At 65.4% G+C, this 12,507-nt stretch overlaps 2 protein-coding genes and 2 non-coding genes across 4 annotated transcripts; 2 read left to right on the forward strand and 2 right to left on the reverse strand.

The window, feature by feature from the left end:
- The first annotated feature begins 2,433 nt into the window (after positions 1-2,433).
- GAMT (guanidinoacetate N-methyltransferase) lies at positions 2,434-4,960 on the forward strand. Its single transcript, XM_038568000.1, has 6 exons — positions 2,434-2,653; positions 3,245-3,390; positions 3,532-3,595; positions 3,796-3,863; positions 4,016-4,126; positions 4,611-4,960. The coding sequence occupies exons 1-6, from the start codon at positions 2,473-2,475 to the stop codon at positions 4,749-4,751; spliced, it is 711 nt and encodes a 236-aa protein (XP_038423928.1). The 5' UTR covers positions 2,434-2,472; the 3' UTR covers positions 4,752-4,960.
- A 675-nt stretch (positions 4,961-5,635) lies between these two features.
- Positions 5,636-11,039, reverse strand: NDUFS7 (NADH:ubiquinone oxidoreductase core subunit S7). The gene is made up of 8 exons (XM_038568001.1): positions 10,921-11,039; positions 10,563-10,596; positions 9,997-10,065; positions 9,488-9,605; positions 8,312-8,491; positions 8,163-8,209; positions 7,491-7,579; positions 5,636-5,793 (listed from the first exon to the last, which is right to left on the reverse strand). Exons 1-8 carry the CDS (start codon positions 10,934-10,936, stop codon positions 5,696-5,698), a joined length of 651 nt encoding a protein of 216 aa, XP_038423929.1. The 5' UTR covers positions 10,937-11,039; the 3' UTR covers positions 5,636-5,695.
- A 163-nt stretch (positions 11,040-11,202) lies between these two features.
- TRNAN-GUU lies at positions 11,203-11,276 on the reverse strand. The gene has a single exon. It is a non-coding gene; the product is annotated as a tRNA-Asn (tRNA).
- Positions 11,277-11,394: 118 nt separating this feature from the next.
- Positions 11,395-11,467, forward strand: TRNAF-GAA. Its single transcript has one exon. It is a non-coding gene; the product is annotated as a tRNA-Phe (tRNA).
- Positions 11,468-12,507: the final 1,040 nt, after the last annotated feature.

A 12,507-nucleotide genomic window follows, 5' to 3' on the forward strand; every position in this document is an offset into this window, starting at 1 on the left:
GTTTCCAACTTTTGGCTGTTGTGAGCAGTGCTGCTGTGAACACGATGTACAAATATCTGTCCAATCCATCCTAATTTACGTATATACTATCATATACAGAATTATTACTTATACATAAATGTAGTAAGACTACCTGGTAAAGCAGCTAGGCAAGGGGCAGAAACCACAAGACTGTGTCCTGTCATAGCTGCCATGTGGCTTGTAGTTATCTCATTCACTTAGTTTTTTATTTAAAATTAATTTTGGAAAAAAAAAATAAAATAAAATAAAATTAATTTTGGGGAACCCTGGGTGGTGCGGCGGTTTAGCGCCTGCCTTTGGCCCAGGGTGCGATCCTGGAGACCCGGGATCAAATCCCACGTCGGGCTCCCGGTACATGGAGCCTGCTTCTCCCTCTGCCTATGTCTCTCTGCCTCTCTCTCTCTCTCTCTCTCTGTGACTATCATAAATAAATAAAAACTTTAAAAAGTTAATTTTGAAAAAAAATAAAATTAATTTTGGGGGGCAGGGGGGTGGCTCAGCAGTTTAGCGCCACCTTCAGCTCAGGGTGTGATCCTGGAGACCCAGAATCGAGTCCCATGTCAGGCTCCCTGCGTGGAGCCTGCTTCTCCCTCTGCCTGTGTCTCTCATGAGTAAATAAATAAAATCTTTAAAAAATTAATTTTGGAAAATAAAATAAATTTTGGGGGACACCTGGGCGGCTCAGCGGTTAAGCCTGCCTTCAGCTCAGTGTGTGACCCCGGGGTCCTAGGATAGAGCCCCACATCGGGCTCCCCACAGGGAGCCTGCTTCTCCCTCTGCCCATGTCTCTGCTGCTCTCTGTGTCTCTCATGAATAAATAAACAGAAATAAAATAAACTTAATTTTTTAAAGCAGGCTCCATCCCCAGCCTGCTGCTTAAACTCATGATCCTGAGATCTCATGATTCCACAGACTGAGCCAGCAGGTGCCCCACTTATTGCTTATTCTTGTTCGTCTCCCCCACCCAGTAGGCTATGAGCTCCAGGGGAGTCAGGATGGGACCCCCCAAAGTCAAGTACTCTGTATATGTCTGATGGATGAATGAATGTCACCTCCCATGACCCATTGCTCTACAACGGGGCTGGCAAACCTTTTTGTGTACAGAGCTAACTAGTGTAAATTTTTGGTTTTGTTGGCCATAAAGTTTCATAGTGATGACTCACCTGTACTATTCTAGCCAGAAAGCACCAGAGTCCTGATGTTAACAAGTGAAAGCGGGGAGGCCCTCCTGGCAGCAGCCAGCGAACGGGCTCCTTTTACCCACACGCAAAAGTGAATGTCATGTAATTTTCATGTATCATAAAATTGTCTTTTGGTTTTTGGTTTTTCAACTATTTAAAAATGTAGGGGATCCCCGGGTGGCTACGCGGTTTAGCGCCTGCCTTTGGCCCCGGGATCGAGTCCCACATCGGGCTCCCTGCATGAAGCCTGCTTCTCCCTCTGCCTGTGTCTCTGCCTCTCTCTCTCTTTCTCTGTATGTCTCTCATGAATAAGTAAAATCTTAAAAAATAAAAATGTATAACCACTGTAAACTGTAGCAAAACAACAGCAGGAGGAGTGATCCGCAGGCTGATGCCAATTCTGTAAGATGTGAATGTTTTGATCAAATGTATCACCTTTCTAATTAAATTGCATCTTTGTACTTTATATATATACATACATAGGATCTTTTAAAACTGCTGTGGGGTCAGACACATCCCTCCTTGTATCCCCTGTGCCACCCACTTGCCGCGCACCCCCAGGAAGTCCCCGCCGCCCCGATTCCAGGCCTGCAGGCTGTGCAGCGCGGGCAGTCACGGCTCCCAGTGGGGCCTCCCCCGGAGGGCCCACCCGCGGGCGAGCACAGTCGGTCGCCCTCCACGGTGAGCGGGCGCAGGGGTTAGCCCGCCCGAGGGGAGGGCGAGCGGAAGCTGGCGCCGACCCGGTTCGTCTAAGGTGCCAGGTGCTGCCAGACTGAACTGTGCCCGTAGCTAAGTTTCGGGATGGAGCCCACGCGGCATGTAGGTGACAGTGCGGGGTCCCTGGTCTCTGGGGACCCCAAAGCCCCGGGGAGGCGCGGAGCTGGTCCCCCCATCACTTTTGCTCAGGATCCGAGTGGGCAGCGGCCTCCGAGGGTTCCCCGAGATCCCGGCCTGATCCGCCACCCGGGTGCGGGGCTTCTAACCCGCAGAATTTGCAGGAGCGCGGGGGTCGCTCAGTGGGTCCGGCCCCGCAGGTTCCCCTGCATGGGAGCCCCGGGGAGCCCCACAGCGCTGGCCCCCGACAGCGAGGCACGGGCGGCTACCTTGGGCTCCCGTTAGGCGGCAGACGGGCCGCCCCGCCCCGCTGACCCTGGGCTCCCCGACGCCCGGTGCCCGGCGCCCGCCCGCGGCCCCGCCCCGCCCCGCCCCGCCCCCGGCCCAGAAGGCCTCGCAGGGCCCGGCCGCGCTCGCCAGCCCCAGCAGCCGCAGCATGAGCGCCCCCGCCGCGCCCCCCATCTTCGCCCCCGGCGAGAACTGCAGCCCCGCGTGGCAGGCGGCGCCCGCGGCCTACGACGCGGCGGACATGCACCTGCAGATCCTGGGCAAGCCGGTGATGGAGCGCTGGGAGGCCCCCTACATGCACGCGCTGGCCGCCGCCGCCGCCTCCAGAGGTAAACTGAGGCCGGGGCGCGCCCAGCCCCTGCTCTCGGCCGCGGAAGGCGGGGCGCGGGGCGCGGCTGGGGTCGGGGGGGCGGCGGCGGCGGCGGCGGGAGCCGGCAGGCCGGGGCCAGGCCGCGCTAAGAATAGCTCCGGGACGGGGAGGCCGGGACCCAGCTGTCGGCGGCCGTGCCCGGCGCCCAGGGCTCCCCCCGCGGGGCGCGCACACCAGGGTGTCCCCTCTCTCTCCCCAGCGGTTCCAGGCCCGAGGCCTCAAGCCCGCCCCCCTCCTTGCAGCCAGGCTGGGAGGGCAGAGAAAAGTAACCACATCAAGAGATAAGCGCCTCCAGGGCTCGAAGTCCAGGGTCTGACCCCCCCACGGAGGCCGGCCTGCCACCCGCTGCCCACGCGTCCCTCAGCCCTGGCCCGGCCGGGCTGTGCCCTCTCAGGGCTGCCGTGTTCCACCCTCCGCCTCTGCCCCACTTGTGCCCTTCTGTCCTTGCGGCAAACTTGTCTCTCCGCAAAGGCCCTGCCCCGCGCCCCCTCCTCCCGGCCGCTGCCCGGCCCCAGCCTGGCGTGTGACACTGGGCTCTTTGTGTGACCAGGGGGCCGGGTGCTGGAGGTGGGCTTCGGCATGGCCATCGCGGCCTCCAGGATCCAGGAGGCCCCCATCCGTGAGCACTGGATCATCGAGTGCAACGACGGCGTCTTCCAGCGGCTGCAGGCCTGGGCGCAGCGACAGCCACACAAGGTGCGCGCCTCCGCCCGCTCTCGGGGGCTGGGGCCTGCTGGACGCCGCGGGCTTCTCCCCCAGCACCTCTGCCCTCTCCCTTACGGCGGGGGGCATCCAGACACCTGGGACCCTCACTCCTGTTTTTCTCCCCGCCCCAAGGTGGTTCCCCTGAAGGGCCTGTGGGAGGACGTGGCACCTACCCTGCCAGATGGCCACTTTGACGGTGAGGGGGCTTGGGAGCCGGGGAGGGGGAGCGCCTCTGCTTGGCTTGCAGAGAGACCCTCTAAGGGGCACTTGGGGTGCCCGATGAACCACTGCCAGCCGCTGCCCCGTGGGAGGAGGCAGCATGCTGTGAGCTGGGGGTGAAGCACCCGGGTCCTGGGCACACGCTGCCTGACCTGTGGCCACCCACTTCCCGCGCAGGGATCCTGTACGACACGTACCCACTGTCCGAGGAGACCTGGCACACGCACCAGTTCAACTTCATCAAGGTAGGGCGCGCTTGCTGGGACGGTTCCCAGGGCCAGCGGGGCTGGCAGCTGTTCACACAAGGACACCCCTCCCCCGGGAGACGGGAGGCCGCCTGGGCAATGCCTGCGGCCCACAGCCCAGACCTCCTTCCTGACCACGGTCCCCTGCCCAGGGCCACGCCTTTCGCCTACTGAAGCCTGGGGGCATCCTCACCTACTGCAACCTCACCTCCTGGGGGGAGCTGATGAAGTCCAAGTACTCAGACATCACCACCATGTTCGAGGTGAGGCAGCCTTCGAGGCAGCACCCCTGGGGGCTGTGACCTGGGGAGGGCCCCTGGCCTCAGGGGCTGATCTCCCGGGTGGATGGTGGCCTCCACTTACAGGTCAGGTAAGGTCTCTCAGCGAAACGACTGTGCCCTCGGGACACAGTGATACAGCCGGGTCCCCAGCCAGGCATCCCCCTCGTCCACCCAACAGGTCTGTGTTGGTTTAGGCACCTGGCCCTGCTGCCTGGGAGGATGTGCGGGGGGTGGGCGGCCTGCCGGCACCCCACGGTACCAGGAATTGCTACCCGAGGTTAGACACCTGGGGGACCCCCTCCCAGACCTGGGCTTCCTGGTTCTGTGGGTCTGCAGTCGGGCTGCAGTGCCCGCCGGCTCCCAGGGGCCCTGGTAGTTGTAAACGCCGTCCTGGGGGGAGCGGGCACCCTGGGTGTCCTCCGAGGCCCCACGGCCCCAGAATGACCGGGCGCCTCCCTCCCGCCAGGAGACCCAGGTGCCAGCGCTGCTGGAGGCAGGCTTCAGGCGGGAGGATATCCGCACGGAGCTGATGGAGCTGGCCCCGCCGGCCGAGTGCCGCTACTACGCCTTCCCATGGATGATCACGCCCCTGGTCACCAAGCACTGAGCCCGGCCGGGCCTCAGGCCTGTCCCGTGCCCAGCGCAGTGCCTTACCCCTGGGAGTGTGGGCCTGGGTCTCACAGCCGTGGGCGCCAGCCCGGGCCACACCTGCAGGAGGACGGGGGCTCCCGCCCTTCGCTGCAATGGGAACACCCCTTCCTCCCAGGGTCGTTCAGGATAAAATAAATGCTAATGCCGGCCTCGCCCTAACAGCAATGCAGCGTGAGCACGCACTGTGAACGCGCACTTTCGTGGACGCCTCCTGCCCCTCCAAATACACAAAAACCCAGGATCTGTCCAGGGCACCCGGGGAGACGGGGCTACTGTGCAGCAGTACTTGAGACAGCACGTGAGCTTCCCTGTGCCCAAGGCCAAGCGGCCAGGACCCGTGGGTCGTGGCAGATGCACAGCTCGCAGCCAGGCCACCCCCCGCCCCCCCAGAGTTGGCAGCTGAGGTCCGGAGGGGGCGGGGGGAGGGGGGCAGAGCTGCGTAGGCCTCACTGGGTGGCGGCCCAAGGCCCAGAGCCTCAGCCTGGAGGCTCTGATCCCACCTGTCAGGCTGAGCCTTGAAACAAGGCCAGACCTTTGGACCCAGCTGTGCTCCCCAGGACCCTCGGCTCCCCCCTAGATGCGGTGCGGCCACAGGCACCGCCCCAGCTCCGTCACCCTCCAGCACCCAGCCGGTCACCCCGGGGCCATCCGCTTCTCTCTCCACAGCCTCTGGGACCCGTCCACTCCCCTCTTTCGTGGGCCTGGGGCGACCGCGTGCAGGGTCAGCTCTCCAGCCACAGGACAGCCTGCCCACGCAGCGCTCACCACCTGCACAGCACGTCACCCCTCCCAGAGCCCCCACTTCCGCACACGTCACACAGGGAGGGAGGTGGCGCCAGGGTGGGTGTATTGGGTTTATTGACCATCCTGAGGACGCCGCAGGGGCCGGGGGCGCCGGCACTACCTGCGGTACCAGATTCTGAGCTTCTTTTCCCGCTTGATCTTCCTCTGCAGCTGCAGGATGCCGTACAGCAGGGCCTCAGCGGTGGGGGGACAGCCTGTGCGGGGGGGCTGCGCCTCAGTCTCCCTGCTGACAGGGAGTGGGTGGAGCACCCAGGCTGGGAGGGCAGCCACGGTGCCCCCAGACCAATGACTGGATCCTGGGACCTCCCTGCTGGGGTCTGACCGACCCCCCTGCCGCTTGGCAAAGGGCAGCACCCACAGGCTGGACAGGGCACTGGGAAGAGGGGGCAGCAGGGCCATGTCAGGCAGGGGAGCCATGGGGCCCCCAGGCTGGCACCACCCCAGCCTGTCCTGCCCAGGTTGGGGGTCAGCCCTTCACAGGGGAGGAGCCCGTTCCAGACCCTGCAGTCAAGCCACAGCAATGGGGAGGACCAGGCTGCCCACACAGGCCCAGCTGCCCTGTCCAGCCCCCACTCCCCATGACCTGGCTCAGGACCTCCACCAGGACAAGCCTGGGTGATCTCGACCCCGGCTCACACGAGCCCCAGGTGGGGAGGGGAGACTCAAGGGGGCAGAGCAGCCAGAACCGCAGGAGGCCCAACGGAGGAGGGGAAGCCCTGGGGACACGCTCCCCTACAGTCCCTGTCCCCCACAGCCCACCGCAAGGGGCAGAGGGACGGGTCACCACCCACAGGACCTGCCCGGGACCTGAGGGTCCTGAAGGACAGCCCCCGGTCCTCACTCCTGGCCCGCCCTGGACCCAGCATCTGCAGAACCACCACAAGGGTGCCCGTGACGGGGCATGGAGGCTCTGCGGAGGGACATGTCCCAGGGCACATGTCCAGCAAGTAGCAGCTGACCAGGGCTTGGCCTCTGGTCTGCAGGATGGAGTCCCCTGTGCCCTCCCCTACCAGACGGGCTGTCCCTCCACCACGGGGGCTCCCCTGGGGCCTGGCGGGGCAAAGGCCCTCACGTATCCGCAGGACACTAAACAAATCACCACCACCCAATGTCCTTTTGAGCGATGCCAGAATGTGACCTAAACTTCTTGGGGAACGTGGATCACAGGCCTCGATTGTCCTCTGCCCTCCGGAGATGGGGGTCGGGCTCTCTGAGTGTGCACTGAGCCCAGGGACACGGGGCCTCTGTGGGCAGGCGAAGCACTGCGCTGACCCGACCCGACACTGTCCGGGCGGATGCCAGGGGCCGCGTGTGGCCGGGAAGATGCCCAACCGCGCGTGACCTTCAGACAAACCACCAGTCCTTTTCTGGTAAAAATGTATCGTAAGCATCGTAAGGGACACACGTTGAAATGTTACTATTTCCTGTTACTCTGACTGATGTACCTGGGGCCCTGCACGTCACCTGCACGTCACCTGCGCCTCCCGGCACCTGGCACCGGGTCCAAAGGAGTCCCGCGATCCCTTGTGAGAACGAGAACCTGTGGCCACCGTTCCAGGTTCCAGGAACCACTCTCTGTGTTTTAACCCTGTTCCTTTGGTTCTGCTTCTATCAGGTGGAACCACGGGATGCGTGGTCTAGAGATGGCTGCTGCCCCACCCCGCCCCGCCCCACCCCACCCCGCGCTGGCTAAGCCTCCGGCACCAGCCTGGGCCCCCCTCTGGGCGAAACCTAAGACTTTGCCGTCGAGGGGACCTTTGAGGGACAAGGGAGGAGAAGGCTGAGGCTTCGCTCTTCTGCTTGGACCCACATCTGTTCGTCCTTAAACGAGGGCAAGGCACCGCCTCTGCAGGGGCGTGGGGGCCCCGGGACGCGGCAGGGGTGGGCTTACCGGGCACGTAGATGTCCACGGGCACGATGCGGTCACAGCCCCTCACGACAGAGTACGAGTAGTGGTAGTAACCTCCCCCGTTGGCACAGCTGGTGGGGAGGGGCACCGTAAGGGCCACGCTGGCCACCCCACAGCCCCGCCCCATGCACCCCTGCCTTCAGGTACAAACAGGTGCCAGGAATGGGCAGGAATGGATGTAGAGTCAGAAAAGAGAATGGCCACCTGAGGCCTGCTGTGGGACCAGGGGGAGCAGGAACAAATGGACAGACCCCGAGCCCCCGATGCTCAGGGAGGGGACCACGGGGTGTGAGTCCACGTGTGACACATCCAGGACAGGCTCGTCCATGGACAGGGAGGGGCTCAGGGGGCCGGGGGCTGGGAGGTAAGGTGGGGGAGGTGACAACTGATGGGGACGAGGTTTCCTTTGAAGGTGATAGAACGTTCTGGAAGTAGGGGCAACAACTGATAGCACCATGAATGCATGGACCTCACAGAACTGCGCACTTTAACAGGGTGGGCTTTACGGGTCAAGTTCTACCTCAGCAGAACGGCCAGGTGAGGAAGCAGCTGCTGGCGGCACGGGGAAGGGCAGGGAGAGGGCGGCGGGGAGCACGCAGACGGCCCACGGAGTGGGGACGGGCGAGAGCGCGCCAGCCTGGGGCGGGCACTCACCTCCCCATGGACACCACGTAGCGTGGCTCCGGCATCTGGTCGTACACCTGGAAGAGAGGGCCGGGTGTGGGTGTGGGTGTGGGTGTGGGTGTGGGTGTGGGTGCGGCTGCAGGCCGGGCGGCAGGTGGCGGGCCCCGGGCCAGGCCTACCTTGCGGAGCGCCGGGGCCATCTTGTTGGTGAGCGTGCCGGCCACGATCATCACGTCCGACTGGCGCGGGCTGGCGCGGAACACCACGCCGAAGCGGTCCATGTCGTAGCGGGGCGCCGCCATGTGCATCATCTCCACGGCACAGCACGCCAGGCCGAAGGTCATGGGCCACAGGGAGCTCTGTGGGGGCAGGGGCTCAACCAGGGGGTGCCTGGGCCCCGAAGCTCAAAGCCCATCGGCCAGGCTCCGAGGGGCCCTCAGACGTGCGTTGCCCACCCAGTGACCCAGTGTGCTCCGCGGGACGGTAAAGGGAGCTACGCTCGTGTGCCGACGCCGTCCAGCACGCACCGTACCCAACACCCCGGCCCAGGTAAAAGTAGCTTCAAGGACGTAGTTCACATAACCCAGCACGTCCTAAATACCATCCTTCTGCGACAGGGACGGCCGCTCCGAGGGCCTGGAAAGCCACAGGGGGCACAGCTCCAGACCCTGGGGCTCAGCCCCTGCCAGTGACTTGCTGGTACCCTTTCCCGGTGTCCCAGGACTCCAAACGCCTATTCCTCCAGGAAGGCCTCTTGGATGCCCGTGGAGGACACTCGCTCTCCATCCGGGGTCTCCTCTCTCCCTGCTGCACTCCTCAGCCAGAGCCTTCTCTGTGGTCTCTGCCTAGGCGGGGACACCTGCCCCACTTTGTCCTAATACGGGTGACAGGGCTTGGGCTACACCCAAGGCCAACCCGGACAGCACGCCAGGCTGGCGCCGTTAGGTCCAACAGTGCAGGGACACCTGTGTGCTGGCGCTGTGGACCCTGGCGAGCGCCCCCCCGTGGCCCCCTCTGTGACACACGGAGACAGCCCGGGCACCCCCTGCACACAGGGGAGCACTCGTGGGACATGCACACGTGTGCACAATCCTGGGGGATGCCGCCCAAACTGTCCCGGGGTGAAGGGTGGGGGCGGGCAGCGTGTGGGGGCCTTTCCCAGGAAGGAGCCACCGGTCCAGGCAGGCACTACTTTCCCAGGTCAAAGAAAGCCACTCCTACATCGGAGGAGAAGCTAGAGGAATCCACAGAAACGGGCGATCTGCAGAAGGGGGCAGGTCAGGGAGGGCCCAGGAAGCAGGGCAGGGGCGCATGTGGCCAGAGGCCCGAGGGCGGGCGAGGGGCCGGGGGCTCACCCGGCGGGCCCAGTTGATGAGGTCATCCAGCTTGGCCACCACATACTCGCCCCGGCTGCTGGGAAGTGCAGAGGACTTGGGGACCACAGCTCCAGCCGAGGACACAGCGGGCTGGGTGCTGGACATGGAACACACAGCCGGGAGGGGGACGTCAGCCAGACGGGCACCCCGCCCCCCTGTCCCACGGTCTAGCCCGGAGCAGCGCCTCAGAGGGCAGCACCCGGCTGGGGCCACGGCCTGCTCTGGGGCCCACGGCACCCCGCACTCAGGCCCGGGGACGGCTGCCCTGCTGGGGCCCCTGCTGGCCTCTGTCCCCTGGGGAACCTGGCTCTGTGGTTTGAGGACGTGCAGCTATGGCCTTGGACGGAGGCGAAACCCCTGGGGGCCGGGGCAGGGACCCACACTGCATCGCCCCGGTGGGTGGAGGGGGGCCCCCGGAGTCACCGAGGGCTGCTGCTGCGCCAAACGGAGGCTTTAGGGTGCGCAGGTCACCGGAAGGCCGGCCTCACCTGCTGGGGCTGTCCACGGCCACGCTCGAGTGGACACCACGCACCTGTGTCGCCGCGCCCACGCTGGAGCTGCGGGGAGAGGGGGTGCCCGTGAAGAGGGCCCTGGGTGTCCCCGCTCCACCCGGCAGGGGGAGGGAAACAGCCCGGGGCCCCCCTGGCCCCAGGCCCTTTTTGTAAATAAAGCTTGGTCGACTCCCCAGCCCACCGCCGCCTCCGCCCGCGGCACAGCACCCAGGGGCCCCCGTGGGAGGTCGGCTGAGCCCGTCCGAACGCTCTGCTTTCCTCTCGGGGGCCTCCGTTTCCGGGAGGGTCTCGCCGTCTATTTTACAGGGAATGTTTGATTCCTGGGGAACAGGCCTTATCAAAGCAGAGCAGGTCTGTGCACGTGCCCTTGGAGCCCCCTTGGAGCCCCCCGGGCTCTGCGCCCAGACGCTGCTCAGGACCCGCCTGCTGTCCTGGGGCCGCCCCGCCTTCCCGCGGCAGGGAACAGGGGAGCGGGCCGGCCTGGCCTCCTCCTGGGCTGTCCCCCAGGCCTGCGCCCACGGCCCTCCTGACCGCACACTCACCGCAGAGCGAGGGTCCGGCGCAGCAGGCCCGGAGCTGCGGAGAGAGGCCGGGGCGCAGGCGGTGAGCGCGGAGGCCCCGCCCGGCTCGTCCTTCCTGGACCCCGGGTCTAAGCGCCACTCGCCAGGCGCTCGGTGAGGACGCGTCCTTCAGAACGTGACCCGCACGGCGCCACCCGGGAACAGGGCCCCGTCCTGCAGCGGCGCCGCTCGGGCCCCAGGGCCTTTGCACGTGCAGGTCCCGGCCGCAGCCGAGCGCACGGCAGCCGCTCCCCGGGGGCGGGTCTCGGGCCGCACCGGCTCCCCCGCCCGCGGCCTCGGCCCCGTCACCGCCGCGCCCCGCGCCCGCGCCCGCGCTCACCCGCCAGCGCCGCCATGTCCGCCTCGGCCTTCAAACAACCTCTGCGGTCCGTCCGCTTCCGCGCTCCGGGTGCGCGGGGCCGCCTCCCACAGCGGCTCGGCCGCCGCGCGGAAACCGGAACCCGCGCCTGGGACGTTCCGCCCGCGGGCCTCCGCCGGCCGCGCCCCCGCCCCCGCCCCCGCCGCAGCCCCGGGCAGGGGGTTCGGGCGCGCGGGGGCGTCTCCGCAAAAGCCGGGCGCGGCCTCGCCCTCTCCTCGCCCCCGCGGCAAAAGCTCAAAAGAGCGTCCCTGGGTGGGCTCGAACCACCAACCTTTCGGTTAACAGCCGAACGCGCTAACCGATTGCGCCACAGAGACGGCGCTGCCGCCCGGCGCCCCCCGCGGGCCTAAGAGGCGCGCGCAGCCCGGAAGTCGGCGGGGCCGGGGCGGGGCCGGCGGGGGCGGGACTCGGAGCAGCAGCGGCCCCTGCCGCCCGGCCGAGATAGCTCAGTTGGGAGAGCGTTAGACTGAAGATCTAAAGGTCCCTGGTTCGATCCCGGGTTTCGGCATCCGTTTTGGCGCCTTCCCAGAGCGCCGCCGCCTCTGCCGGGAGGAGGGGAGGGGCAGGCCGCGGGCTCGGGCCAACGTGGGGTCCGCACCCCCAGGACCCTGGCTCCCGCCCCGATTCCCAGTGATTTTCAAGTGGCGGGATGGGAACGCTGCTCAACGTCCAGACCCGCATAGTGGGGAGCGCAAGGTGGTCGCCGCTTGTAGGACACTCAATTCTCGCAATCCTGCTGGAGTTTTACACTTGGGGGAAACTGAGGCCCGCTGCAGGCCCCGAGCCCCGCACAGCCCGCCGGGCCTGGCTCTGCGGGAGCTCCCAGAGCCCTTCTGGGTTCCTTCCCGCCGCCCGCTGGCCTGTGCCGCCGATTCTCTAACTTAAACTGAGCCTTTTAGGGCAGCCCGAGTCACGGAGCACGTGTGGACGACGGAGAGCTCCCTGTACCCAACGCCCAACGCTCCTGTCAGCTCGCACCGCAGGACGCGGCTGCGGCAGTTCTTGAACCAAACTGGGTCCCTTACCGAAGTCTGAGCTTTCTGCAAGTGCTCGGATTTCCCGAAACATCCCTGCGTGGAGAGTGAGGGACCCTGGGAACCCAGCCCCCAGCCCCAGCCGCACGTTTAGAGGACGCAGCCCCGGGCCACCTCTGCCTGCCACCTCCTGAGACCTGAGTCACCCAGCCAAGCTGCTCAGTGCGTTTCCAATCCCACTGGAACCACAAGCGAGTGTCTTTGGGCTGCCAGGTCACAAGAGGGAACGCCGGGGGTGGGGGGGACCATGCACGGCAGGCCGCTCCAGCGAGGGGGAGGCCAGGTGGACAGGGAGGCCGGGGGGCGGAGAGCCAGCTCGGGGGCAGCAGGGCCGTGAGTCGGGGGCTGTTCCTTGTGTGCGTGGGCTTCCGAGGTTTCAGATTCTTACCCTGTACGTGAATTATTTTTTTAAAGATTTTGAGAGAGAGGACACACGTGGGCAAGTGCACATGCCCAAGTGGGCAGAGCAGGGTGGGGGTGCAGGGGAAGACGGAGCAGCAGACGCCCGCTGACC

The sequence above is a fragment of the Canis lupus genome, chromosome 20, assembly GCF_011100685.1.
Source record: "Canis lupus familiaris isolate Mischka breed German Shepherd chromosome 20, alternate assembly UU_Cfam_GSD_1.0, whole genome shotgun sequence".
NCBI lineage: Eukaryota > Metazoa > Chordata > Mammalia > Carnivora > Canidae > Canis > Canis lupus.

Bases quoted from the DNA above. Each gene is read 5' to 3' on its own strand.
- NDUFS7 (XM_038568001.1), bottom strand. The intron at 8,492-9,487 runs GTGAGCCCCCGG...CTGCCCCCACAG, and splicing joins TCATCAACTGGGCCCGCCGG to AGCTCCCTGTGGCCCATGAC. The intron at 5,794-7,490 runs GTAAGCCCACCC...CCCCCCGCACAG, and splicing joins CGTGGACATCTACGTGCCCG to GCTGTCCCCCCACCGCTGAG.
- GAMT (XM_038568000.1), top strand. From the start codon at position 2,473: ATGAGCGCCCCCGCCGCGCCCCCCATCTTCGCCCCCGGCGAGAACTGC. The intron at 2,654-3,244 runs GTAAACTGAGGC...TTGTGTGACCAG, and splicing joins CGCCGCCGCCGCCTCCAGAG to GGGGCCGGGTGCTGGAGGTG. The intron at 4,127-4,610 runs GTGAGGCAGCCT...CCCTCCCGCCAG, and splicing joins ACATCACCACCATGTTCGAG to GAGACCCAGGTGCCAGCGCT.